The sequence below is a fragment of the Bombus fervidus genome, chromosome 14, assembly GCF_041682495.2.
Source record: "Bombus fervidus isolate BK054 chromosome 14, iyBomFerv1, whole genome shotgun sequence".
Classification (NCBI taxonomy): domain Eukaryota; kingdom Metazoa; phylum Arthropoda; class Insecta; order Hymenoptera; family Apidae; genus Bombus; species Bombus fervidus.
The window spans coordinates 2230641-2256173 of record NC_091530.1 but is presented as its reverse complement, the minus strand read 5'-3'; the positions used below and the strand labels follow the sequence as shown (position 1 = coordinate 2256173).

Sequence of the window (25533 nt, the reverse complement as noted above, 5' to 3'; positions counted from 1 at the left end):
TTTTTTCCTTTTTTTCCCTTTTTCGCTCGATCAACGGACCCCTTTTTCCTTTATTTTATTCGCTAACCGGAGCGACGCGCGGGCTGTATCGGCTGCAGGCGTCCAGCAACGAGGGCAAAGGAGACTAATAAATGGGACGCGCAACATTCACTCCCGTTACATATTCTTGTATATTGTTCATCTTTCGAGAGAGAAGATTTAAATACATTGAACATCGTGTCGGTTTTTAAAATCTCTTTGCGGACCTTTGTTATCTACAGACGTATAGTAACTTCACTGTAGTGCTGACTATAATCGTTATTCCTGCGGATACGTATCTTCGATGATATATAAAATTAGGGTAAGACAAGTAACGCTATCATATTTTGGTAATGTAAAATATACTACTCATCTACTCAATAGTAAGTCGTTAACGTAAAAGAATATAATTGTACAGTAAACGCTTGGCTCTTTTTCTTTTTTTTTTTTTTGTTGTCGCTTCGGCAGATCAATAGATCGAAGATAACTCGCAGAACGCGACGGAAAATCGGCGAATCGGGAGTCAGAGAGGACGAAAATGTCCCGAAAGGTCGAGACGAAACTGTTTTACGGTTATCGTATCACGACGAAAAAAGACGAAGATTCGACGATTCGCCGATTTAACGCTCACGCGGAGCGCGGACTCGTCGTACCCTTTTTTTCCCTATGTCTCTTCTTTTTTTACTTTTTTCTTGGAAACTTCGGTAGCCTCTGTATTGCAAAGCGAGCCAGACCTATAGGATATCTATAGGAGCTACAGTCTATAGTGCAGGAATGCGTATGTATATTCGATACAGGCTCGCAGAGGCGTTCGTATTTTTGTGCAGGATCAGGCGATGCTGAAAGGGCACCACCACCCTCGCTCGATCGCGCGTCAGATTTTCGACAGCCCCGTTGTTTAGTCCTAGACGATGCTGCAACGAGCTCTCTTCTCTCCATTGGGTGACAAGCGCGGACCTCGCCTCGCGTTTCTCTCCTTTTTTCTTTGTCTGTCGTCAAACACAGCTGCTAGTAAACGCGTTACGACGGTGGATCTCTTAAGATTATTGCCAACTTTGTACAGTGTCGATAATAATAATGGTAATAACAATAATATCGCATTAAAGATGGAAACGAAATAACGATCTATCTCGTTCTGTTCTCGTTTAACAGAGAGAGAGAGAAAGAGAAGTGAATGCATCCGTGCTCGCTCGACGCAAATACGACTCATAGGCGGAAAAAACACCGTTCATTTATTTAATAAGTAATCCTTAATACAGGTCTCTTTTTGTCTTTTTCTTTTTCTATTTTTTTGCCTTTTCATCGTCCTTGTAATTCTCTCGCCTAATAGAAGTGTGTCTACGATAAAAAGTATTTCCATACCATTGTTCAACGTGCTAAATTCTTCAAAGTATCTCTTTCGTGCATCGGTTTCTCTCTCGCATGCACGCATACGCACTCTTTCGCTCAAACTTTTTTTTTTTTTTTTTTTTAACATCGTTCGTTCGTTCGTTCGTTTGTCAGTACATTCGTCCGATCGCACGTTGCTTCTCTTTCTAAACTTTTTCCTCTCATTCTCTCTTTTCACATTCCTTTTTTCCCAACTTTCTTACTTTCTTACTTTCTTACTTCTTTGCTTTCGTTCGTTCGTTCGTTCGTTCGTTCGTGCGCTCGCTCGCTCGTTCGCTCGCTCGTTCGTTCGTTCGCACGCTCGCTCTCTCGCTCGCTCGCTCGTTCGTACGTACGTGCTTTCTACTCCTTCCTCTCCCACTCTCTCATTCCCTAATTAGTTTTCTCAATAATGTAAATTTATTATAATAATCTCACTTTGCCGCGTGGCAGTCAAGAGACACGACCACGTAACCTCTCTTATCGTTATGATTTAACACCAACACCCCAATCACGATCGCTCTTTATTTTTGTTCGTTTGTTCTTTTGTCTGAAAACATTCGCAAACTTACGATTTACGCTCGAAAGTGGAATTGACACTCATAAGGTTATTGAAATAGTCTCTCGAAGAGTAATAATTGCACCGATGCGACACGACCAATGTACATTCTCGATACTTTGTCGTGTTCGAGGTCTCTAAAGCGTTCCCTCTGCTTCGTCACAATTCCCATTTAGCTGTCGTGTTTGCTTCCTGATTGGCTCACGCTTTGGCCCATCTGTCGGTCTTGTCTTTCGTTAGTTCGCGTTGCTAACGTTCATCGGATGCAAACGCGTTTCCCGTCTCGATCGCTTTATTTATTTATTTATTGGAAAACAGAAACAAGTACGTATAATAAAGATGGGAGGAAAGAAAAAGGATATAAATGAAAGAAAGACAGATAGACAGACAGATGGACAGACGGACAGTACCGTTGCGCGAATTAAGATCAAAGATTGATTCGCACTCGTGAAATCTCTCCTCGTGAACGAAAGGAAATCAACGAAGCCACAGGTAATATATATATACATATATAACGTGTGAACGAGAAAGTTGCTCTTTCCTAGTTTTTTTTTTTTTTTTTTTTTTAGGCCAAAATACGTATTCTATGCGCATACCGATCGTCGAGATTACCGACGATACGTACACTTATTACAAATTATACATATAAATCTATCGTGGCCGGGAAAACTTATTCGATGGTACGAAAGTAAGTATGATTCTTCAATTCCTATCGCGAGGATCGCTACACACGAGCGCGCACGCGTCTGAGAAAAACGCTAACGACAAGATACGAGATTTAAAGCTAGTCGAACAAAAGGTGAACGACTTGTCTCCAAATCGTGAAGGCTGATATATACAAAAATGATGCGCACAGGGGAGAGTTTGCGACGATCTCTCGTCTCGGTGCGGATACGCGATACGCGACCGATCGCATTAAGGCCGATAACGTGTTCACGATTGTTCCTGTATATCGTAGATCGGCATCGAACCAACACCGAGAGAGGATCAACGATTATCGACCAATCGATCAACCGTGTTCGTCGAAGCGATCACCACGATCACTTGGTGCGCGCGATTCGATTCGATTTCAAAATGCGAAGCAACCAAGTTCGGAGAAGGGTGTCTATCGAGTAGATGGACCGCCGCCGCTTATCGTTCCCTTTCTTTCTTTTCCATCGACGACACACGTACGCGAAAGCGAAAGAAATTTTTCCTTCTTGCGATCCTCCTCCACCTGCTTCTCCGCCGCCGACGACGACGACGACGACGACGACGACGGCGACGACGACGACGTTGACCGCGAGTGCGATCGCGACCACAACAACAACAACAAAATACCATCCGGTCCGATTCGAACAACCAGGCATATCGATCGACTCGTCACAGAGGGATTTTCCGCGTTTTTTTACTTATTCCTTAATCGTATTCAACGATTAAATAATAGATCGTGGCAACGTAGCTACCTAAACTAACAATCAGTATGCTTCTGTACAATGCAAAGTGATTTGAAATATCGTTAATTATCGTTATCATTATCATCATGATCGTGTCGTACGTTCCCCTCCTTTCACCATGTATATTTGCCACGTTTTTATTATTATCGTAGCATCGTATCGCCGTCTTCATCGCATTATCGAATTCTACTTTTAATATCGTTGCTACAGCAACGTGGCCTGTGTGTAGCGTAACCATTTACCTCTGTTTCATCTCTTTCTTATATCATTCTGAAACATTAACCCATAATCTTTGAAACGCATGTACCTCAACGTTCATATAATATAATCAACAAAACATTAACACGAACGTCGCCCATTTCTTGCCCGAAAAGCAATTATCAGACGACAGTTTACACGAGCAACAGGCGTCGCGAATAATAAATTATCATCGTTAATATATTACTCTTTTCGACTGTGCCGACTACCTATTTATATATACATGTAATATGTTTTTATTTTTTCTGTGTGAACGCGTTAGCGCGGTTCATGTAGGTGTACGAGTATGTGTGTGTGTGTGTGTTGTGTGTGTGTATGTTACTGCATGGTTCGTGTCTCGCGCTCATAATCGTGAGCTACGGTATTACGCACGCATGCGCGCGCGTTTCGTGTATTCTCTCTGTGTGTATATACGTACGAGTGTTTTGTGTGTATATATATACATATATATACACATATAGCAATAAATATGTATACACTTTGTGTAGATACGATACATCGGTATGATCCAGATTTTATCGTCGACGATTGTATTAGCGTTAATTAGTTTCCCGTAACACCTATATCTTATTATTGCTGCAACTTTATAGATCTCCTCTTCTCTCCTCATCGCGTGTTCCTCGTCTCTGCGTCCATTTCCCTGCGTCCTTCAACAGCATCTTGTTCCTCGCGCTGTGTGACCGACCGTTTCAACAACGACGCACGCTTCTCGCGAGAAGCTCTTTTCGATTTTCAACCGATATTCGCTTCTCGACCAATCGTTCGCGAAACAGAAATCCAACTAAATCGGACAAAGAACAATCGGAAACGAAATCGAAAGGAATGTTGCAGTCTTTGTCGTCGTAATAGTCCTGGTCGTAGTCGTAGTACCGTCGTTATTGTCGTTGAATCGGTCATTGGCCGATTATTTCGGAGTACTTGACAACGTACTCAGTATCCACGAGCTGAACTGAAAAAACAAAACACCAGGCTCTCGTGCGTGTGCGCGCGTGTGTGTGTGTATGTATGTGTGTATGTGTAATCGAGAGAGAAAAGTCGCGAAACTCGGCAAAGATCGAAAGAGTCGCGAGCTCTCGCGAAGGGAAGCAAAGCGATTACGCCGATCGGTCGATCGAACCCAATACCCTAATGGCGTTTCGTGCAACACGAAGTCAATGACGTTCCACTATTCGACTCGTCGTTCTCGATTAACCGGTCTGAACTTGCATCGACCAGTCGATGATGACGCCACGTCGAAAGCGAGAAACAAACTACTTAGGTGTATACGTATTTCGTCGAACGAAAGCTATCCTAACGTTGCGACGCGCTTGGAAATTCGTCCTTTGCGCTCTCGCGTGGTCTAGCTACATATACGGTTTTGTTTTTATTTTTTCGTCTTTTTTTCTTTGTAAACAGAGTTGTTGTCTGTCTTTGCCAATGACGCGTGCTCGCCAAACTGTTCTTTGTCTCGCCGTGTCGTATCGCGTTCGGAGAATACGAGGATTCTCTCGGTTCGTTCACTTACGCGTCACCATCATTGACGATTTTATCTCGACGCGATATAGCAACTGGCTCGGTTCGATCGAAGACAGTTGCGGCGATGTTAGAAGCAGCGAGAGAGGGAAGGCTCGTTAGAAATCTACACGCTTCGAATAGTACATGATATGTGGCGAGTGATCGTGTATGCGTGACGCGCGTCTCGAAAACTATCACGCGACTATGCTCGAAAGCGTTCGAAATATTCGAGAGGTCCGTAAAGAACTAATTTCCAAGCTCGGTTAAAAATCACAGTCAAAAGAATGCACTTCGGTAGGTAGTCGGTTTAATTGGACACGGCTACCAGAGCCGGCGCACCACGCCGAAAATGGCGTGAAAAACGAGAGGGTTACTCGGTAGCCTCGCGCGACGCCTCGCGTTACAGAAAAACTCCATTGGGTGTTAGGCTTGGCTCGGAACCAGATACATCGACACGACCTATTCTCGCAGGCAGTCACCCGCGAGAGCACCGCTTATTTTCTTTCCGCTCGTACCTACGTACGTAGGCCCGGTAGCCTCGAGTAAAATCGATCGCGTACGAGCGAAAGTAAACGACGTTCGTCGCTCGACTCCGACACGTTACATCACGCGTGTCATCCTCGTCTCGTTGATTGTCGGCCGTGCAACGGCCAATAATCGCGATAGGCACCGTGATCGCTCAAGAGAGATCGACCAAGGACTCGCTTGGCCGCTTGCTCGTTGACGTTCCGACACGAATCTTGCCGCTTCGATACGTCGTCGAACAACAAGGTCGCTTCGTCGCTATACGTCGTCCGTGCCTTTTAATCGTTTCTCGCGTGTACGCGTTTCTGGCTGTCGGTATTTCCTATTTCCTATTTGCTACTCGCTACTTGCTATTTACCGCAATTGAGAAATGACCGATCGCGTACGGAAGGAGAGGTTGGAAAAAGGGGTAAAGACGAGGTTGAGATCTAGCGAAAACCGAGCCTACCAAGACAAATCATTCTGCCGTTGTTAATTAGTTTTACGCTTGATGATAGAAAGTGGAACGAAGCGAGACTAGCGACGAAACTATCCGCGCATCGAGTCTGTCGATGGAAGCGCGTGAAAACGGAAAGAAACTAAGGAGGACGGCGATTCGGTCAACGATGGCGAAGCTAAGGCGACAAACGACGATCGCGCAAACAAACAACGACGACGGCGATTCTTCGTTCTATCAGCTATCGCTTTCCTCGTTTCCGTTCTCGTTCTTAATTCGTGTCTACGTCCTTTCTTTGCTCCTCTTCCTCTTCTTTCCTGCTTCCTGATGATGAACAAGTTGGACGCGTATACGTTAACGCGTAAGCGTAACAGAAGGCAAAATACAGCGACGATCCGTAGGACGAGGAGCGGCACGCGCGGACAAAAGGCCTGTCGACAACATCGCGATCGAGCCAGTGTTGTTGCTGTTGCTGTTGCCGTTGACAATGGCGAAGTTCCAGTCGACGACGACCGTGCGACTTGGAACCGGCGAGGTGTCCAATGTTGTTTCGGGCCGATTTGTCTGGACTCGGACGTTGCCGACGTTTCGCGGTGACGAACGCGACGGCAACTTCTTCGGATTTGTCTGCAAAAGAAGAAAACAGAAGACGATCAATGGAAAAGGCGTGTCGTTCTCGCCGATCTCGTTCGTATACGTGGACCAAAAGATTGAATGGACGGTACCTGGGTGCGGCGTTTACAGCCCAAAATATCCACCGATGGTGGTAGTCAGAACGACGGCGAGTATAGCAAGGCAGATCATGATCATGATCTTCTTCTGCGCTCGGCATCAATGCATCGGCAAAAACATAATGATCGATTATCAACACGGTACGCAATTTAGCGGTTCGTTCCTATCGTAACTACTCTGATCTCCTCGGGTGGTATATGCTACACGCCACGTTGCATCACGCCTCCCTTCTTTCTTCTCTTTACGCGTACACAACACCCACGCAAACATCGTATTCGATCTTCTTTTTAAATCGCACGTGTTTCGCATGCCTCTCTGCGTGTGTCACTGACCACTTGCTGGCAAACTGTTCGTGTGCTCTTGATCCTCCCAAACCTCGTCGGATCGTCCGATCGTGTCGCATCAAACGAATCCTAGATTCGCGCGTTCGCTTCTCTCTTTTCGTTTTTTTTTTTTTTTTTTTTTTTTTTTTATTTTGCTCTCTTTTCGCATCGCTGCATAGACACGATACGCGTTCAGATACGAGAAAACCGTAAATTTCTGGTTAACGAGATCGTCCGCCCTAAATATCGTCGTTACATGTACCTCTTTCATATCAATCGCCTACTTATTTTAGGATCGTGCGAAATTAACTGGTATCTTCGTTTCGCGCGATTGGGACCGATCGTCGTCTGGTTTCATCATCGACCTTCGTGTACCTTCGACCAGCCACGACAACGCGTGCTACGCGACCACTTTTATACGCGACAAGGTACGTAGCTGGAAATACACAAATTTCATAATAATTCTGGACACGGTTACGAGAAAATCGGGGAAGACGTTTAAAACGGCGTCGCACACGAGCGCGCACTTAGCATCGACCGCGCACGCGATTCTCGAGCAAACGAATCGAATACGAGGAGAACTCGTGCGAGTATTTCTAAATCGTCGACAGCGTCCGGCGTGTTCGCCTTCGAAACGTACGACGCGTGTACGCGAAAACGCCGCAGCTGTTGCTAGTTCGCGACCTTTTTCTGCGAGGTGGCTGGGTGTGTGTGTGTGCCCTGCCATTCAACGAAAACATTGTCTTTCCTCTTTTTTGTCTTTTTTTTTTTTCTTTTTTTTACTTTTCTTTCATGGTCCACTTTCGTGTTCGCTTTCGTACCGCTTCACTGAAATCCTCGTATCGTCGATCTATCTTCTTACAACGCATATACCAGAATGATTATGAGAATGATGATCGCTATTGTCAGGCAAATTACGATGAACATCAATTTCTGCGAACAAAATACAACATTGCTGTCACTCGATGAACGCACAAAGCGCATCCAAGAACAGAGCCGCGAAAGAGAATTCTCGGTTGAGAAGTTGGAGCTCGGGCCAATGCTCGAGAAGCCGATACGATCGCCACAGAGGACGTGCGACCAACTCGCTAAACGACGAGGAAGAATCGCGAGAGTTTGATTCCAGGCACTCGAATCGCTGACTCAGTGTCGCCCTCTTTCCTCTCGAGCTATCGCAGTGGCTCTACTCTGCTTTAGAATCTCGCGCGCACCGATTCTACGATGTTACGAGAGATGGCGCGAAAGGGCACAAGGCACGAGTCGGCGATCAGAGTGCGAATAGAAAAGATTGGCGCGTTAGTGAGACGAGCGATTGTGAGTTAATGAGGGTTATTGCGTTACGAACAACAAACAAGTTTCGTTTTTAGGTATTAGAGACCAGAGCCAGGGGAAACAAGAGCTCGGAGGAAAATAGCGAAGCTGGTTCCACTTGCCAAGAACGAGGCGCCTGCGTTCGCGCGTTTGAAAGAATCTGCTACGACAAGAGCGTTTAGAAACGCGGCAAATCCGAAATCCTCCGGCGAATTCCGAAATCCTTCGACGAACGTGTACTCGTTTCTTGTCATCGTCATCGTCATCTATTTCTTTATACGTAATTACGTGCGTCGCTGACCAACCACTCCGTTTACCATTAGTATAATATTCTCTAGCTGCGCTTCTTTGTCTCTTCGCTTGTTCCCCTCGCGCGCCCATTATCGTCGCTGTTCGATCGTTCGCAACGATCTCGTTCGGCGCTCTTCCTCTGTTCTTGGCGTCGTATCGAAGCGTCGGTCAAGCGTCGCACACGCGTTCCGAAATCCCGAGTATCGCATCGTGTCCCATTACCCAATTCCTAGCGCGCGTTTCTCGAATTCTTTAGCTCGGAACGCTTCCTATTATTATGGCGATTAATATCACGACCGATATTAAGACGCAGATTACGATGAAGATCATTTTCTGTGGACAGAAAAAAAAAAGATACGATTCGTGTGAGAGAAACCGGCGAAACAGCGACGAACGAATCCGTCGAAGCGCGGGCAAAGTGCAGAAATCACCAGAGGAATAGGGAAACGTTGCGCCGTGTCGTTTCCACGGTTCGATGAGAAAGCGGCAGACGCATCGGTTCTTGCACACTTAACAAGGAGAACACGTAGGAGAAGAAGACAGGCAAGGCAAGCAAGACAGAGATCGAGATCGAGATCGCGACCGATAATATTGGACGAAAGAAGAGATTATTAAGGTTTGAGTCGAGAGGAAGGGAAAACGTAAAGAGAGGAAAAAAAAATAGGTGAAACACGCGTTTCCGCGCGAACTGTTGCGTCAGCTTTGATTCTAAAAATGGAAGTTTGCGACTGTTCGCAAGCAAGAAGAGAAGCGGCCGATGACGTACCTTTACGTTGCACATGCTGTTGATACGTTTATCTACGCCGGCGTCGGCTTTGCGCTCGAACGTATTGCACGACACACGACATACGACATACGACATCGAAAAGTCGAACAAAAGCAAAGCGAAAGAGAAAGAACGTATGTAAATAGAGAAAGAAACTCGTACACGACACACGATCCGTTGCCACCGCTTTCGAAAAGAAATTCGCAAAGCCAGTGAACGATTAACGCGTACGATGATCCGTGTCGCGAGGCAAAAACTGAACGAGTGGCTTCGGATGTCGACCAAAAACAGTCGTCGTTGTCGTCATCGTCGGAGAGATACGGATACGATCGAGGAGAAAGAAGAAAGAGAAGAAAGGAGAAACAGTGGTATAGGAAGGCAAGAAAGAAAGAGAGAGAGAGAACGAAGAAATCGCGAGATATCGAGAGAAAGATATGCGTCGACTGGTTGCTGTCGTCTCGTGTTTTGGCCACGAAATCCTCGGGGCCTCTTCCCCTCGCGTTCCTCCTATAACGAAGTAGCAACAACTATCGATGATCGCCGCTGGATAATTATCGCTCCTATCGATCGTTCTTTCTATCGAAAGCGATCCGGCGGCGATCGATCGTTATCGATTCGATTCGTTTACCTTACGAGCTTTGCTTCGATACTCCTCGGCCTTGATCAGCTCCTCCCAGGCTTGGCCAACGTGGTCGCCGGTTTGATCCACGAGGTATTCAATGCGGTCCACTAACTCACCCTGACGTGCCGTACCAGGGATAGGAAGGATGGAAACGAACAACGGAAGAAAAGATGGTGCGGATCGGAGGACGGGGATCGGAACCTCGGGAACGAGATCGAACGGGACGAAAAGGAATCACAACGGTAACCGGTGGATCGCCTCCAACAAGGATGTACCCAAAGTTAATCGTTATGCTTCGTCGCACGCGTGTTCATGTGCGTTTACACGTATACGTACACGAACGTAATCGGATTGGACGACAGGCGTACGTATACGCATAAGCAGCGTGCACGGATAGAGGTAAACACACCATGAGCGAAGCCACACACCGCGGTACACCATATACCGCACACGTCGCAGCGTATCGGCAGCGCCATCACCCCGCGGTTTCAGAAACAGCCGCGACGCCAGCCCAAACAATGGTTCACGCGCGACAACGTAAAACGCGTGTACACGTTGTGTTTTCACATGTGATCATCGACAGGTGTACACGCGCGTGTACGCACAAATCCAATCGTGAATAAGAGTTAGACGGTTAGAGAGCACAGATTAGTACGTGGGATTTTAGTAGTACAAATAAGAGCCACATTTAGCACACTCATTTTCAGTAGGACAGAGCGACACAAGTAGAGAGACACAGAGGCACGCACACACACATATATATATACATATATATACGCGCGCGCACATAGAAAAAGTAGAAAAAACAATCAAAGTGGGTAAAGGACGCGTAATACATACATCGTAAATACATATATGCACATCGAACGTAAGAACGCACATAGGTGTAAGTATGCGCGCGAGCGTCGTTTCGATCGTACAAAATGTGGTAACGGAAACGACAGAGAAAGCGTCGTCGTTATTTGATGTCGTGTCATAGTAGTAGCAGTAGTAGCGGTAATAGTAGTAATAATGGTAAGAGTGGTAATAGTAGTAATAGTAGTGGTAGTAATAATAGTAAGCATACGCGTATAGGCGCACCAGATAAACCAAAAAGCGTAAAAGGTTTCACATAGTAGCGTAAAAATGTACAGGATGAAAGAGAACCGCGAATACATGGATGAACGCGATGAAGTAAGAGAGTGGATAGGCAGAGGAAGGGACAAAGGTTGAGAGAGTCGTCGTGAATGATAGAGAGGGGGAGGCAGAGGATCAAAGGAGAAAACAAAAAGTGACCAATTAGACGCGAACGAAAGATCGATGGTTTGAGATCTGGGGAGGACTCACCCGTCGAGCTTTGCTTTGATACTTGAGCGCTTTTTTGGTGTCCTGCGTAGCCGTCTGCACGTAGTCCACCGCGTGTTCCACGTGGTATTCTATGCGATCTATCATCTCGCCCTAAAGTAGGTGCGTGGCGCGAATCCACACAGCGTAACAGGGGGAAGAGAGAGAGCGATGTTAGTTGTATAGTCGGTTAAAAGCCGAGTAACGATTAAGATCAAGATATTTTCTCATGCACCGCTACACACGGAACAGGGAAAACGACGAGAAAGAAAAAGAGAGAGAACCATAGCCACGACGATAATAAAAAATATGAAGACGAGTCGAGCTCGAGTTGTCCAAAACTTGCTAATTACGTTTCTCTGCTTGATAAAAAGAAAAGATAAAAGATTCGACGTTATCGTCGTGTTAATATCGATAATATCGTTATTACTGTTATTCATTTAGTTGCTCGTTGGTATAGCATGCATCTTTAATTTACCAACAACGGCCATTCACCTATTCTTCCTCGTTAGCCGTCGCGGTCAAGAAAACTCGCTAGGAAGCTCTGTCAATGGCCGCCGCGTTACAGAACTCGACAAACACCAAAAACGAGATCAAAGCGAATAGCCGATGCGTTTCGCGAAGAAGAAGCTTGGCCGCGAAAGAGAAGTTACATGGTTCGCGCTACGCCCCTCTTAAAATTCATCCTTTTCTCCGTCTCCCGAGTACTTCCGTGTGCTTCGTTAAACTTTGCCACCCGTATGTTATACTTACCTCTAACGCGCAAACGAATGCGATTTTAAATAACAAAACGACGGTAAATATAAAAATCTCGGTATCGCGTGAGCGTATCGAAGAAACGTTAACGAAATAACGATCGAAATAAACAAACGTAGCGGTGACGTGCAGAAGTAGCAGCTGACAAAAGTACTATGCAAATACCGAGACTCTATGTTTCTACGCTCACAGACTATCGTACGAAAAGATAAGAGGAAACATTTTTCAAAACAAAAATGGATGCAATATAATAACGAATAACCGAAAAGACAAACTGTGGAAAGCAAAGTCGGAGGGTGAACTGGGGGACGATTAAACAACTACGACGTTACGTCGCGGACCTTACCTGACTTTCTACCAACATCGCCATGTCCATGAACATATCGTGAAGTTCCCTGATCGAATTTTCTAGTTTAATGATGTCGGCATGACGCGCCTCGATATCGGCGAGCGTCTGTTTCGCTTGTTGCGTTTCCATGATAATCTGCGAGAAACGCGTCTCGATACAGCACCATGTTTTCGATCCATGTAGAAACGAAGAAACGAAACGCTTACCCCCTGCGTGAACACCGCCGGATTTCCTTGTTCCAGCATTTCCTCCAGTTCCTCGTTGGTGGTCGTCCTACCGGCTAAAAGTAAAAACCGATGGTCGTTTAAACTCTAACGTAAGGCGTAACGCGCGGTCAACTACATGCTCTTATACGATATACAGATACAAGCAACGTGATCCTCGCTTACTGATTTCCAGCTGTCGTTGTATCCTTCCCTTACACCGTTCTCTGTAATCGGTTTGCGTTCGATTGTACTCCGTCATCACTTCGACGAACTTCCTCGAAAGCGTCGAATGCTGTGTCTTGCGTATCCTCAAATCCGCCGAAGATTTGTTCGTGTGCTCTTCTTGTTCGATATTTTGTTCTATCACTGTCCACATGGGAAACATAATATGAAAACAGAGCCGGCTAGTGGACACAGTCCAAACTATATATACAACATGCTTGTCTTCTCAAAACGCGACTACTTTTTATTTATAGCGAGCAGAGGTGCCCGTGGCTTTCACCAATACCTGCGCGTGCAATCTGCCCGTGAAGATTTACACGCGCGTTCATTCAAGCCGAAAACGATGTTGGGGCGTGCAGAGACAAAAGTCACGCGTGCCTCTGTTAACACTATAAATACACCCCCAAATCAGGGCAAGACACGGTCAAGAATCAAGCGTTCGATCGGCTATTCGCAACGCACGGTCGATTTAACTATGGCCATCATACGTATATAGTTATAGACAGTATATAGTATATAGTTGCAATATATAGTAGTATATAGTTACTTTTAGAGTAAATCTTGCAATTGGATGAATTAACGTTATTCAGTATTTGTACAAAGACTTGCATTTACTGTGTCACGCATCTATCTAGGATCTGGCTCTTACCCTTCAGCTTAGCTCTGACTTTATTGGCCGTTTTCTTGATATCGGACATCAGGTCTTCCAATTCCATTTTAACCTCTGCAATGAAAAAAGAAGAACTTGATTCATTCTGTTATCTACGTATTTTACCATCGTTTAACCACGTTTCTCGATACGTCCCTTTCCAGGAATTCGCAAGCAACTCGTCAACGGCCCATAATTCTTCTTTCGACGCGTAAAAGAACCACTCGAGATACCTCGAAGGTATTGAAACCAGATAGTCTACATTTTTTTCAAGCTCTCTCGTGGCCTGAGTTTCGGTTACGTTTACGCTCGGAGTTAATTGCCTGAACGAGAGAACACGACAGATGGCGACTCCTTAGGACCCGAAACGGGGTAAAGCAAAAATGCAACGACACGATTCCACTCGATCGGTATTTCCTGCTGTCATCGGCAAAGTCTTTTCCACCTGACCCGGTTGTCACCGGATACTCTCTGTAACCCCTTTCTCATCCCTGTTCGTCATTCATCGACAGGGTTGCCCGATCAATTCCACCAATCACACGGAACCGTATCGCCAATTATCGCGCGTTTATTAAAACGTACCATATCCGTCGTACGCTACCCGTGTCGTGTCGTGTCGCGTACGTTCTATACATACGTAACACATGCACCTACGTGGTCTACGTATCTATCTATATATTGGAGATGAAAGGACATCTTTTGGAATTTTTGGGAAGATCCCCAATACTTTAACCTAGACTTTTTATTATAGTTGTACTTGAATGAAACTTAGAAGTAGTTGTTTATGATTTAATCCGATTATGTTTGTCCGAGATTTACGACACTAGACTTAGACTCGAAGTGACACAACTGGTCGCTAAACGTAGCCACGGTCACGGGATAAACGTTTTTACCTAACGAAGGTATGGAGTAGTTGTATAGCTCTCCTTAAAAATATCAAATCAAGGACAAATCAAGCCACGTGTGGTTTTGCCTCGAAGTATCAATATCGTAGAACACACATATATTGTATTAATCAAATTCCGGGCAGAAACAATGTCGCCGCTACGTGGAACCATCTAACAAAGGCGATTGGAATTTTATCGGTATCCCCTCGACCAATATAATATGAATGAACGCGATCGTAAGGAGAGGAGAGTTTCATCATTCGCAGTCGCATGCGATCTCCTCAGCGAGTTACACATCGTCTTTACGATGAGTTAATACCGAGTGTCCTAGCGAACGTTCTTTGATTCGAGGGGTACAGAGAGGTACAGGGAAAAGCATATAAGTGCAGTTCCAACTTGGACTGAGTTAGTTACTTGAGCTCTACTTATACCGTGGACAAATAAGTTGAGTTCGACTTAGTGGATTCGTTATCGAACTCAAGATCATTGTCATTAGCATCTCGAGTATCTAATCACCACGGTTACTTGTCCAATTCTGTAATAATCATATTTGTACCAGTAAATATCATCTCTATTGTATAACAACAATGGCTAATCCAAATGAAGGTTCGTTACACGTCTAACCCCAACCTAACCCCAATGAGAACTCGACATATATATAAGTACCTACTGATACTAGTTAAAAGTTAGCGAGGCTGGAGCCTAGAGACGCGGTCGAACGACGCACAGAGAAGAAAGGAAAACATTTCGACCGATCGAGATTTCCAAGATCGTATCTCCGATCGAATTTGAATTCGACGTTGAATTGGATTCCGCTGGTATAGTCGCCGGCTGTGCACGCGTTCTCATAGGTGACGCGACGAGCGCGCGCATTCTCCTGCGTCGAGGGTGCTCGATGGAATTGGGTTAATACGGGGTGGAAACGTGCCAGACCTACTTCCAAAGCCTCTCGAGAACTCGGCACGCCCGGGAGACACGGGACGCTCGAATTCGATCGAATGGCGCGCGCGTTTCCTGTTCCAGAAAAATTTCCTCTTTTCCTCTTCCCTTTCTTGCCTCCATTCTTTTCTCTCGAAGAACCAAACGACGAACGCCACGCGATATCGATCTCTCGAACGCTTCCGATTTCGACAAACTCGTGCGTGACCCGGCATTCTCGTCCGCGATTTATCAAACACGTTTCCATATGGAACGCACGCTTCCGCTACGAATTGTACATATCGAGCGTAACGAGCAGCACAGCGAATGATAAAATCGAACTACCGCTTCGTCAACCAGCATTCAGCGACCTATTTATTCCAACGAATCCGTTCTATCGGGATACGCGACAGACGATCTTCGATACGACAACCTTTCGATAACAAGCGTTTCTCGCGATCGTGGCACGCCGCTCGTGTAACCGACAGTTAGAAAATCGATTCGATGCTATCTAAACCCAATCTAAATCGCGTTTTGATCGCATTCGCGTTCCTTCGGCAAACGAAGCCATCTGACTGTTTTAGGACGGTGCAAACGCTGTGTTTCGTATCTGCACGACCGTGATCGAGCGTCGTACGAGCACGTGGGAAGAAATAGATCGATAGCGATAGCGACGATGAGAAAAAACCGTCGTCGGTTTCGTTTTTCGTTTTGAAACGAGATACGCGTTTGAACGAGGAGCAAGAGAGCTCGATCGATCTTTTCGCTAGAACGCTTCCAAGTCGGCCGATGTCAGACGTAAAAGTAAGTACGTGTGTGCAGTGTGCACTCGTGGTGCATCGATCGGGACGTCCTCTCCAGTTTCTCGCGACGAACAACGTCACTCGACTTGGTCGTTCACGGTGTTCATCTCCGTTCTTCGTGAATCATCGCGCGCGCACATTCGCGTCTCTATCCTTCGCTTCTCCTCTTGGCCTCGTTGTTCTGGCTATTTCTCCGATGCTTCGACCCCTAACCTACAGTTATAAAAAATAGCTCGCGTACACTGGATAAATCGTTCCAACGATCGATAGGGATTTTTTCGCATATATCAAGCGGTCTACCGAAATCGAAAGATCAGTTTCCCGCTTCTCGGTGTATCGCTTTATATTCGAAAATTATAATAATACAAGGAAACACGAATCGCATTCTCATTCTGTCGATTATATCCATCCTCGGACGTAGGAGAACATAATCCTGCTATTTATATCGCTTCCTATGTACAATACATATGTAGATCCGAAGAGAGATCTGCCGGCAAGCATTCCAACTGGAACGATCGAATCGAACCGATCGGTTTGTCGAATAACCGGAACGCCGGTAATGGAGCATAGTTAAAGATTAGTAAAACAAGAAAAAGTACTATAAGCAACGAATCTCTAATTATGAGTGTCGAGTGGACAGTTACGATAGCAAGGAGGGTAAGACCAATCGTATTGGACGCTTCTAACGATCTTTGTCGTTCTATCGTTCCGTTCTTTTTCCCTGTCGTCTTTCCTTTCCTGCTTCGCTGGCTTTCTTTATTACCCGTCCAATTTTGTTCCTTTGCTCGTCTAACCATCATTTCCGAAAGACCGGACGAACGACGTACAATCCTTCGCGTTCGACTCGTACACGTTTTTCCATACTCGTTGCAACGCAGCTATTTTCTGCGTATTGTTTATCAGGCGGAAGCAAATAGATTTGATCCTACGGAAAATGGGCCGTCTGCGTTCTACAAACAGCGATTAAACGTATCCAACGATGGAACAATTTTGATTTGGATCTCTCGCGCGATGGTTTGCGCGATCGATACACGAGACGGATAAGAATAAGGAGAGACCGTTGGAACTCACTTTCGTCGGTTTGTGGTGCCGATAAGATGGCACTATGTTTTTTCTTCACATCTTCTACGTTCGTCTGGATCCTGTCTATCATTTCGCGGATCTCCTCCACCTATGGAAAAATTAGAAGAAGTTAAACGACGTAGCGGTGTCGATAAAAATCGAAGAAGATACAGAAACGAAGGAAAGAAAACAAATAGAAAAAGAGAGAAATGGGGAAGAATACGTTGAAAAATATGAACTATCGATCGTGAGTTATACGACGAGAAAGAAGAACGGAAAATAATCCAGCAAGGAAGGAAAAGTATGCGATGGATGGTGAACTCGTTTGAATAATATATAGTTTTCACAGGCATCGTATTACAAATCCACAGAAATTAAAGAGTAAATCGGTTAGTAGCTGCTTCCTCGTAACATACGTGAATAGTAAAACGTTTAACATCGGTCGATAAGATCGTTGAAAGTTGTAGGGCCGCGCTCGTCCAGTAGGAGAAAAGGTAGATTCGACTGATTTTATTTTCGAAACGATAAATGGCGACATGTGGTTGATACGTCGTTTCTACGGTAACGATTCACGCCGATGTTTCACCTTTATTAAAATTGTCTCTTCCCACGCGCTGTAGAATAAAAAAGATCGGATACCGAAACAAGCGGTCAGAGTTAATACGAGCCCACGCAAATAGCAACGAACGCAAATGTCAAGGATCCTATTTACACTGATTTTCTACATCGAATTGCCGGTAATGCGTAGGTGCGTGATATCGAGTCGCGTTGAATTCCCATCTTCCGTATTTTTCCATTTTACGTTTCCCAAACAATGTTTGTTCCGGTGTGATGATTCGCATCGAATATCGACGTACGCCACCCTCTATTATTATTACGATAACTACGTGAACTCCAATAAGAAACGTTAGGCTATAAAAGATCTGTAGCGACTAGTTGCACGAACAAAAGAGGAATTTGTCATGCAAACGGCTAGCAAGCACGGTTTATCGGCGAAGCTATTTTTAAAGCTATTTTTAAGAAAGTCGTTAACTTCCAATAAACAACTTTCCTTGGTTGCGTGATTTCGCTGAAATATTTTACGACGCCCTTAATAACAAATCGTTGGTGTCATAAACATCGAGTCCGAAACTATTTAACGCTTTACCGACCGCTAGCGATTCAGCAGCATACGCACGTCCGACCGGTATCTCAGGCGCAGATTCTCCTTGGTACCGGCTTTGTTTCGGTTTACACTTTCCAATACCATTCTTTTTGTTCATCGCGAACGGTACCTTTTTCAAATTGGTATAAAACTGTGGCAGCTTACGAAGCAACGCAACTGACGCAAATGAGCGAGGTACCATAGTACTAAGTAACAAATTACTGCTCAAATAATGAGAAAGATCGTCGGCGACAAGAAGCCGATTAATAAGCTACCAGTCGGTAAACGTCGATGACAAAGAACCGATTAACCGATTATCGGTCGGTAAAGTGTTAATTTTACAAAAAGAGTTCGCTACGCGACGCCGGTCCACACGGTTGATCAAGTCGCGACCTTCGGGCTGCAAGAAAATCCCCTTACGTCTACCATCTTCCCCTAACAACACTAACCCTCGCCAAAACGCATACAGAGTGTACGAACTTCTCCGCGAACAGGAAACGACTGATAGCGCTGAGGTGCAGCTTCCGACGAGTACGGAACGTACACGCGTCGACGTAAAAATGAACCACTGCGAAACTAAACTCTGTGATTGAATCGGACACGCATCCAACCATCCCTTCAGATCCATATATGTATATTCCACGTTTTAACAAAAGTCTCGTCGATTTGATGCAGCAAATAATTATATTCTTTGATCACCGTTTTCACTCGTCTTCGAGTTCGTATTTTTTGCTACTTGCCATGAGATATGCCGTGAGTGATTCTATTGGGTTGGCAACTAAGTGATTGCGGATGTTGTCATTAGCTGGTAATGACAACGTCCACAATCACTTAGTTTCCAATGCAATACAAAACATATTCGCGTTTCGCTATTCTATCCAATTTATCTTCAATTTTTTCGATAGAATTTAAGTTAAAAAGAGGATAATAATTGTTAGATATAATCGACTGTACTACGTTCATTCTTTCGCATAATTGAAACAAATTTCTAAATTTGTATCCTTGCATGATTATAAAATTCCGATCGTCCAATCGTTTTCTTGATACTTTAGATTAATTGTCGCGTTTCCTATGAAACCAGTACGTGTCCTAACACTTGTGAACGGGGGTGTACGAGTAACCTGACCCAATGAGAAAATCGCACAGTGAACAACGTACCGACAGAATGGATGCGAAAACAGGGGTTGAAATATTTGATACATTTTGTACGCGATAGGTGACGCGATATGGCCATTCGGCTCGGAGTCGTCTCGACCTAATTCTCCAATATCGAGACGAAACCATCCGAATAGAAATTTTCTTGCGTTTCGGTATCGACGTGAGCTCGTTTGTCGACGACTGGTCGCATCTCCTTTGTAGCTGCGTTCTCCCGTTCATCGACGAATCAATGCAACCGCGTCAAATAGAAATGCCGATCGTTCGTCGCCTTCCTGCGCTTACGATACGTAAACCACTTTTCATACGCATACCACAGTTGATAAATTTCGTTCCATCGTTTATTGCTATTCCGTAGAAATAAACACGCGAACGCGACAACGATACTTCGATCTCTTGCATTCTGATCTCCGAGTCCGACGACGAATTCGTCAATTGTTTCAACTGGTAAAGTTACGTACAGATCGTTTGCGAAATCAAATTTTGTACAAATCAATGCGAAAATTCGACCGCAGTTCGCGACTTCGAAAAAAATAATTCCATCCAGTCGCTCAACAGACGGAATCCGATCGTCCAGACAACAGGAATCGATAGATAGATTCGATCATAGCCGATCTTAACGTTTACGTGAACTTTCGATCTGTCGTTTAATCGCCCTTGATCGCGTACGTATAATACGCTTCTATGTATTGTCTCGCGGTTGTGTGAAATAATTCGAAAAAGAGACAGAAGAGGGGTATAAGGGGCGGGGCAAATAGATAAGATCTGTCGGAGAATAAATCGAGGAAACGAGAAAGAAAGAAAAAGGGAAGAAAACATGTTTCTTGGCGATGAGATACCATGCTGGGAAATAGAGTTTCTCTCGAAACGAGACTTGACGTCCGTAGTTATACAGATTGTATACTTACCTCCGCGAAAAATTCGGTCATAAAATCATCCGGCCCGCCAACGTTGACGGAAACATCGTCCGCCACGTCATCGTCGTCCGACTGGGCCTGAAACAAATCAACAAAGTATTCGTTAATAGTCGATTTGGTTTTTGCACTGGCGTGCATCGAATGCGCCATCAACGTCCATCATCCAGTCAGCATCTTTCGGATTACGTTGTTTTCAATTCGTGAACATGCTAGCGATCGATCGGTTGGTACATATTTCAGCCGCTTCTTCGCCAAATCGGTTAACACTTTACCGACCGCTCTAGCGGTTCAACGGCATACGCACGTCCGACCGGTAGCTCAGGCGCAGATTCTCCCTGGCCGCCGGATCTGTTTCGGTTTACACTCTCCGATACTATTCTTTTCGTTCATCGCGAACGGTAAGTTTTTCAAATTCGTATAAAACTGTGGCAGCTTACGAAGCAACGCAACTGAGCAAGGTACTTTGGTACTAAATAACAAATTACTGCTCAAATAACGAGAAAGATTGTCGGCGACAAAGAGCCGATTAATAGACTATCAGTCGGTAAACGTAGGTGACAAAAAACCGATTAACCAGTCGGTAAAGTGTTAACCGCAGGAAATAAAAAGTAGACCAAGTCGATGAAATTATAAAAGACTAGCTGGAATTTAATTTAGCCATTCTAGATTCTCCGTCGTTTGTAATAGAGATCGATATGGTAAATGGTATTCGAGAAACATTTGTAGGAGGTGTTTTCCGACCGTCGGTCGAGCAAGTCGTGAAGACGCAATCGTGTAGTGAAAACCAAGCTGCATTAATCCGACTTGAGTCGCATCTACGCTCATCGTTCGCTTCCTCAACCGTTTGAATGGCAGAGGTGTTTGAAAAAACAGGGTAGGAAGATCATAATCGATTAGAAAGAGAAACAAGCGGCGCGATAAATCTCATCGTGTTTGTTATTTTATGAAATACACCTATATACTATTATATATGCGTACTATTAGTTTATAAATATTTCAAGTTTTGTTCGATAAAAATTATTCAGAAGATGACGATAAAGTACAAAATACCATCAGTCGTTCGTAGCGTTCAAATATACCAAGACTTTTCGACACAAAATCTAAACAGCGCGATCGCGCTGCTTGCGGCTCAAACGGTTAAGCAGAAGCGTATAATAAGATATAGTCTGTGTCCATTTGGAGGAAATGTACCTTCCAAGGGTGAAGGAATTATATAAATCGATTGAATAGTTTCCGAGATTACCTCGGGCATACACATATATAGCTACGTAGAGGCTTTCTCTATTTACGATATTACTATAGGATAAGTATCAGTCGACTGCTTTAGCACAAAGATCTGCAAAATTTCCAAAAATGGAGTTAAACATTTTGAACCGTGAACGGCTCGTTTTCGAAAGACCGATTGCCAAATGTAAAGTGAACGCGATCTCAACCAACGACAAGTTGCCGAAAAACAGTTCGTGGTGTGTAGATCCCCGTCGGCGAATTAGCATCGGAGACACGATCATGAGAAAGGACGTGAAAGACCAGTCACATCGATACCGCTGTATTTTACTCGCGACCGATACGATACTCATTATTCCGTTCCGATTAACAAATTGTTATATGTGCTGCATTTCGTATCGAATAATACGATACCTTTACTCCACTAACAAACCGAACGTCCGATAATTATATCGTCAGTGCAATACGATCGATACTCGCAAAGCTTCGTTGTATTTTCAAACACGTGCCAAACAATGTCTAAATACGAATGAAACGGAAAATCTCGTCCGTACTGGTTCTCGTTACACACCCTGTATCTCATCCTCGTTCAAACCATCGAACGCGTCTAACGCTACTTTAACTGTCTGCGATCGGCATATTTTTCTACCGCCACTACCGAAGCAACAAATATTTACAATTTGAAAATAAATTTTGAATGCCGCCATTATGGCGACATCCGACATTGATGAGAAATTTTAAATGCCGCCACAGTGGCGACATCCGACTATAAACGGTTAATCGTCTCCACGCGTATATATTTTTATATTCCAGCTATTGTACGTTTTCATCGATCTCTTCCTCCTTAACTCTTTGTTCCTACCTCCTTCATTTATCTACAGCTAACTAATAAACGCAGACCTGGCAAAATTTGTCGCGAGACATAATTCACTGAATTTCGAATTGTTTAAATGCGACTGATAAAATATAAAACTATCGATATTGTCATATTCTGATAAATGTGTTAAGTATGTAATTAATGTGAATCTAATTGTTTAAACTACGGTGTCAGATAGAGATATTAAAATAGAAATTGCAAACAAATTTTAAATCTTGTAAAAAGAAGTTTCCATAATGTATTTATGTATAATATTTACAATATTACTATAATATGGGTTCCTATTATAATTCTCACATTTCGCCCTCCGTCCATGAAAGATTTCCATATCCGTCACTGTTTCGAAGTCCTACTCGAGATTATATCAAGATGTCGAGATTATCGCACGATACATTATATAAAACACGAAAACGAAAAAGTAGGCCGTCCTTTCTCGATTCTTTCTTTTCGAAACTCTAATAAACTCTGATTTTTGGATAATACCTAACTATCCCGAACAAGTTCTACTGCTATTGCTTTTATCATACGGCATAACCTATAACAGAAGCAACAAGCACACATTCGTGTCATCAATTTTTAACAAATATTACGATATACGTACATCTTATTTAATTCTTATTCTTTTATGCGACTTTTCACTTTGACTACCATTTTCAGTTGTATCAAAAAATAAAGAGAACTCAATTAGAAGTCGAGCGTACGATTCGCCGATTTCCAAGCGTTTCGATCGTGAACGCATTCTCGTACGAAAATCCAGGCCGTTGAAGAAGAAAGAATTAGAACACAACGCAATGTCTAACGCAGCTAGGCACGCTAAACAAACTACACATATACTATCTACGTAACGCGACAAACGATCGAGAAATAATTTTGAACGCGAGTGATTTGTCCCTTGCACGGTATCGAACAATACGCACGACAACCGCGCATAATTAACATCTCAAAAAAAAAAGACAGATAACAAAGCAAGTTGATTCTCACGATTGGTCGGAATATATGTAAGGGAGGGGGGAGAGTGTGGGGATGAGAGGGATTGTTCGTAGGGCAATTGTTTATCGTAATTAGAAACCACTGATTTCTTTCTTTCTAAAGTCAAACGAAAGAAGAAAAATAGGAGAACGATCGTCGAATGGTCTCAGGTACGCCCAAATACATATGTAGCAGGTTCTCGTGAGTATTAGTCGGCGCCTCTGAGTCATCGACACCGACACCTCTATTCCTACGTACGATCGGTCACCTCCCAATGAAACTATAAAAATACTCGTCAATACCCGGAACATTGTATATTGTATCACAATGTTCGAACGTCATCCGGAAGAATGAATCTTCCATTTGAAAGTGACTGCCTGAATGTACTTGTACCGGCATCGAGAACTCTGTCATCGTTATGAAATAAACGATGACGAAAAACATATATTGGCAAACACCTGTCAGTCACAGGAGGCATTGGTCTCTCTCTTTCTCTCCCTCTTTTCTGAACTCTCACGCTCGCTCACTCGCTCGCTCTCGCTCTCTGTTCAACTACCGAATGGTTGACAGTCAAGTAGACATCTCGGAAACGCCTTCTTTCCATTTTACCAGTAAACGAGCATCGATTCGTTTGACGATTGGTGTTTTTAAAGGAAATATTTGATGTCGTCGAATGAAACGACGATGTACTATATTACACGTATAAATACATATATATGTATATATATTTATATATATATGCATATATATTTATATATATATACATATATATATTATACATATTATATATATATTACACATATATATTATAAGTGCATATATATCGCGAGAGAATATCGTTTCCTCGAACGTCACAATATACGAACGATGCAGAGAGTCAGAGTAACAGAATTACAAACAGACACTAACAAAACTGAGATTTGCAGGAGTAAGAGAGAGAGAGAGAGAGAGAGCGCATGAATTAGAGAAAACTAGAGAGAAAATCACAGAAAAAAGGAAGGTAGAAGGAAGGAAAAAGTAGACGGGCAAGTTATCGTCGACCGTTCGGTGATTCGGCTCGATTTCGAAAAAAATATAGCTAGTTTTTGAAAACTCACCGCAACGAGGGCTGCTAATCTATCCTTGGTCATAGCGAGGGTGGCAAAGTGTTGCGAGTCAGCGTGTGTACGGAACGATGAGACTAGTGACTAATCCCATTCACGATTTTATCCATGTACTATGAGCACGACCACTAAAAACTAAAGGAAACGGACGCACTAGCGGCGAGAGACACGATCGTAAAATCGATACACTCGCGAACTCGGCTGCTTCTGCAGTGCCGTCCGTTCTGTTGCGCATGCGCCGCTGACGTCAACTATACTCAGGACCGAATCTAGACCTCAACGTAGCCCCACCTTCGTCATTTTCCCCCTCTACTTCCTTTACCATTTATTTACCCTAAGAATTTTGCTTTCCATACTGATCTATATTTCCATTAAATATGCAGCCTCCAATGTAAAATTCAGAACTTCTTCGATTTCTTCTTCCTCCAATTTATCGATATATGTTTGAATCTGTCGCCCTCATACGTGAATATTCTTCGAATTCTGTAATACTCTGTTTCGTTAAATGAAACAAAAAAAGCGAGTGAATCTCCGTTATCAAAGCAAGCATAAAAATATCAGACACTTAGATACGACAAACGCGAATTTTACGATCTACGTTTTGATGTATTACATATTTCTATCGAAACGGATGAAAGAAAACGAAAACGAAAGAAAACCATAAGGGAAAAAGATGGAAAGTTAAAGTGCAGTTAGTGTGCACTCAAATTTAACCGCCTAACGTGCGCCAATGCATCCTTCCACGTATACGCATACGTATACGCATTAATTCTCCCGTTAAAAACTGAAATTCTTCGATACCGGCTCGGTGTGGCGCGCATAAAATAGAT

At 43.9% G+C, this 25533-nt stretch overlaps 1 protein-coding gene across 8 annotated transcripts; it reads right to left on the bottom strand.

The window, feature by feature from the left end:
* Nucleotides 1–146: 146 nt before the first annotated feature.
* Nucleotides 147–24941, bottom strand: Syx1a (syntaxin 1A). 8 transcript variants are annotated; one of them, XR_011801499.1, is made up of 11 exons: nucleotides 24698–24940; nucleotides 20522–20608; nucleotides 17324–17423; nucleotides 13645–13719; nucleotides 12957–13139; nucleotides 12774–12847; nucleotides 12565–12702; nucleotides 11466–11576; nucleotides 8583–9084; nucleotides 6820–8082; nucleotides 147–6721 (listed from the first exon to the last, which is right to left on the bottom strand). XR_011801499.1 is itself a non-coding variant. In XM_072016202.1 (10 exons), the coding sequence occupies exons 1-9, from the start codon at nucleotides 24728–24730 to the stop codon at nucleotides 6833–6835; spliced, it is 882 nt and encodes a 293-aa protein (XP_071872303.1). In that variant the 5' UTR covers nucleotides 24731–24941; the 3' UTR covers nucleotides 147–6721; nucleotides 6820–6832. The 8 variants fall into 8 exon arrangements, 3 of the variants coding, with proteins under 3 accessions (XP_071872303.1, XP_071872302.1, XP_071872304.1); XR_011801502.1 differs by lacking the exons at nucleotides 8583–9084; nucleotides 11466–11576 and adding an exon at nucleotides 10146–10256 and having other exon boundaries at nucleotides 24698–24941; XR_011801503.1 differs by lacking the exon at nucleotides 11466–11576.
* Between the last annotated feature and the right edge of the window lie 592 nt (nucleotides 24942–25533).

What these genes read in the sequence shown, in the direction of transcription:
- Syx1a (XM_072016202.1), bottom strand. Translation starts at nt 24,730, where the DNA reads ATGACCAAGGATAGATTAGCAGCCCTCGTTGCG. An exon ending in TGACCGAATTTTTCGCGGAG is followed by an intron (nt 17,424 to 20,521) that starts GTAAGTATACAA and finishes ATTTTTCCATAG; the next exon opens with GTGGAGGAGATCCGCGAAAT. An exon ending in ATCGAAGCAAAGCTCGTAAG is followed by an intron (nt 6,914 to 10,145) that starts GTAAACGAATCG and finishes TGCCGAGCGCAG; the next exon opens with AAGAAGATCATGATCATGAT.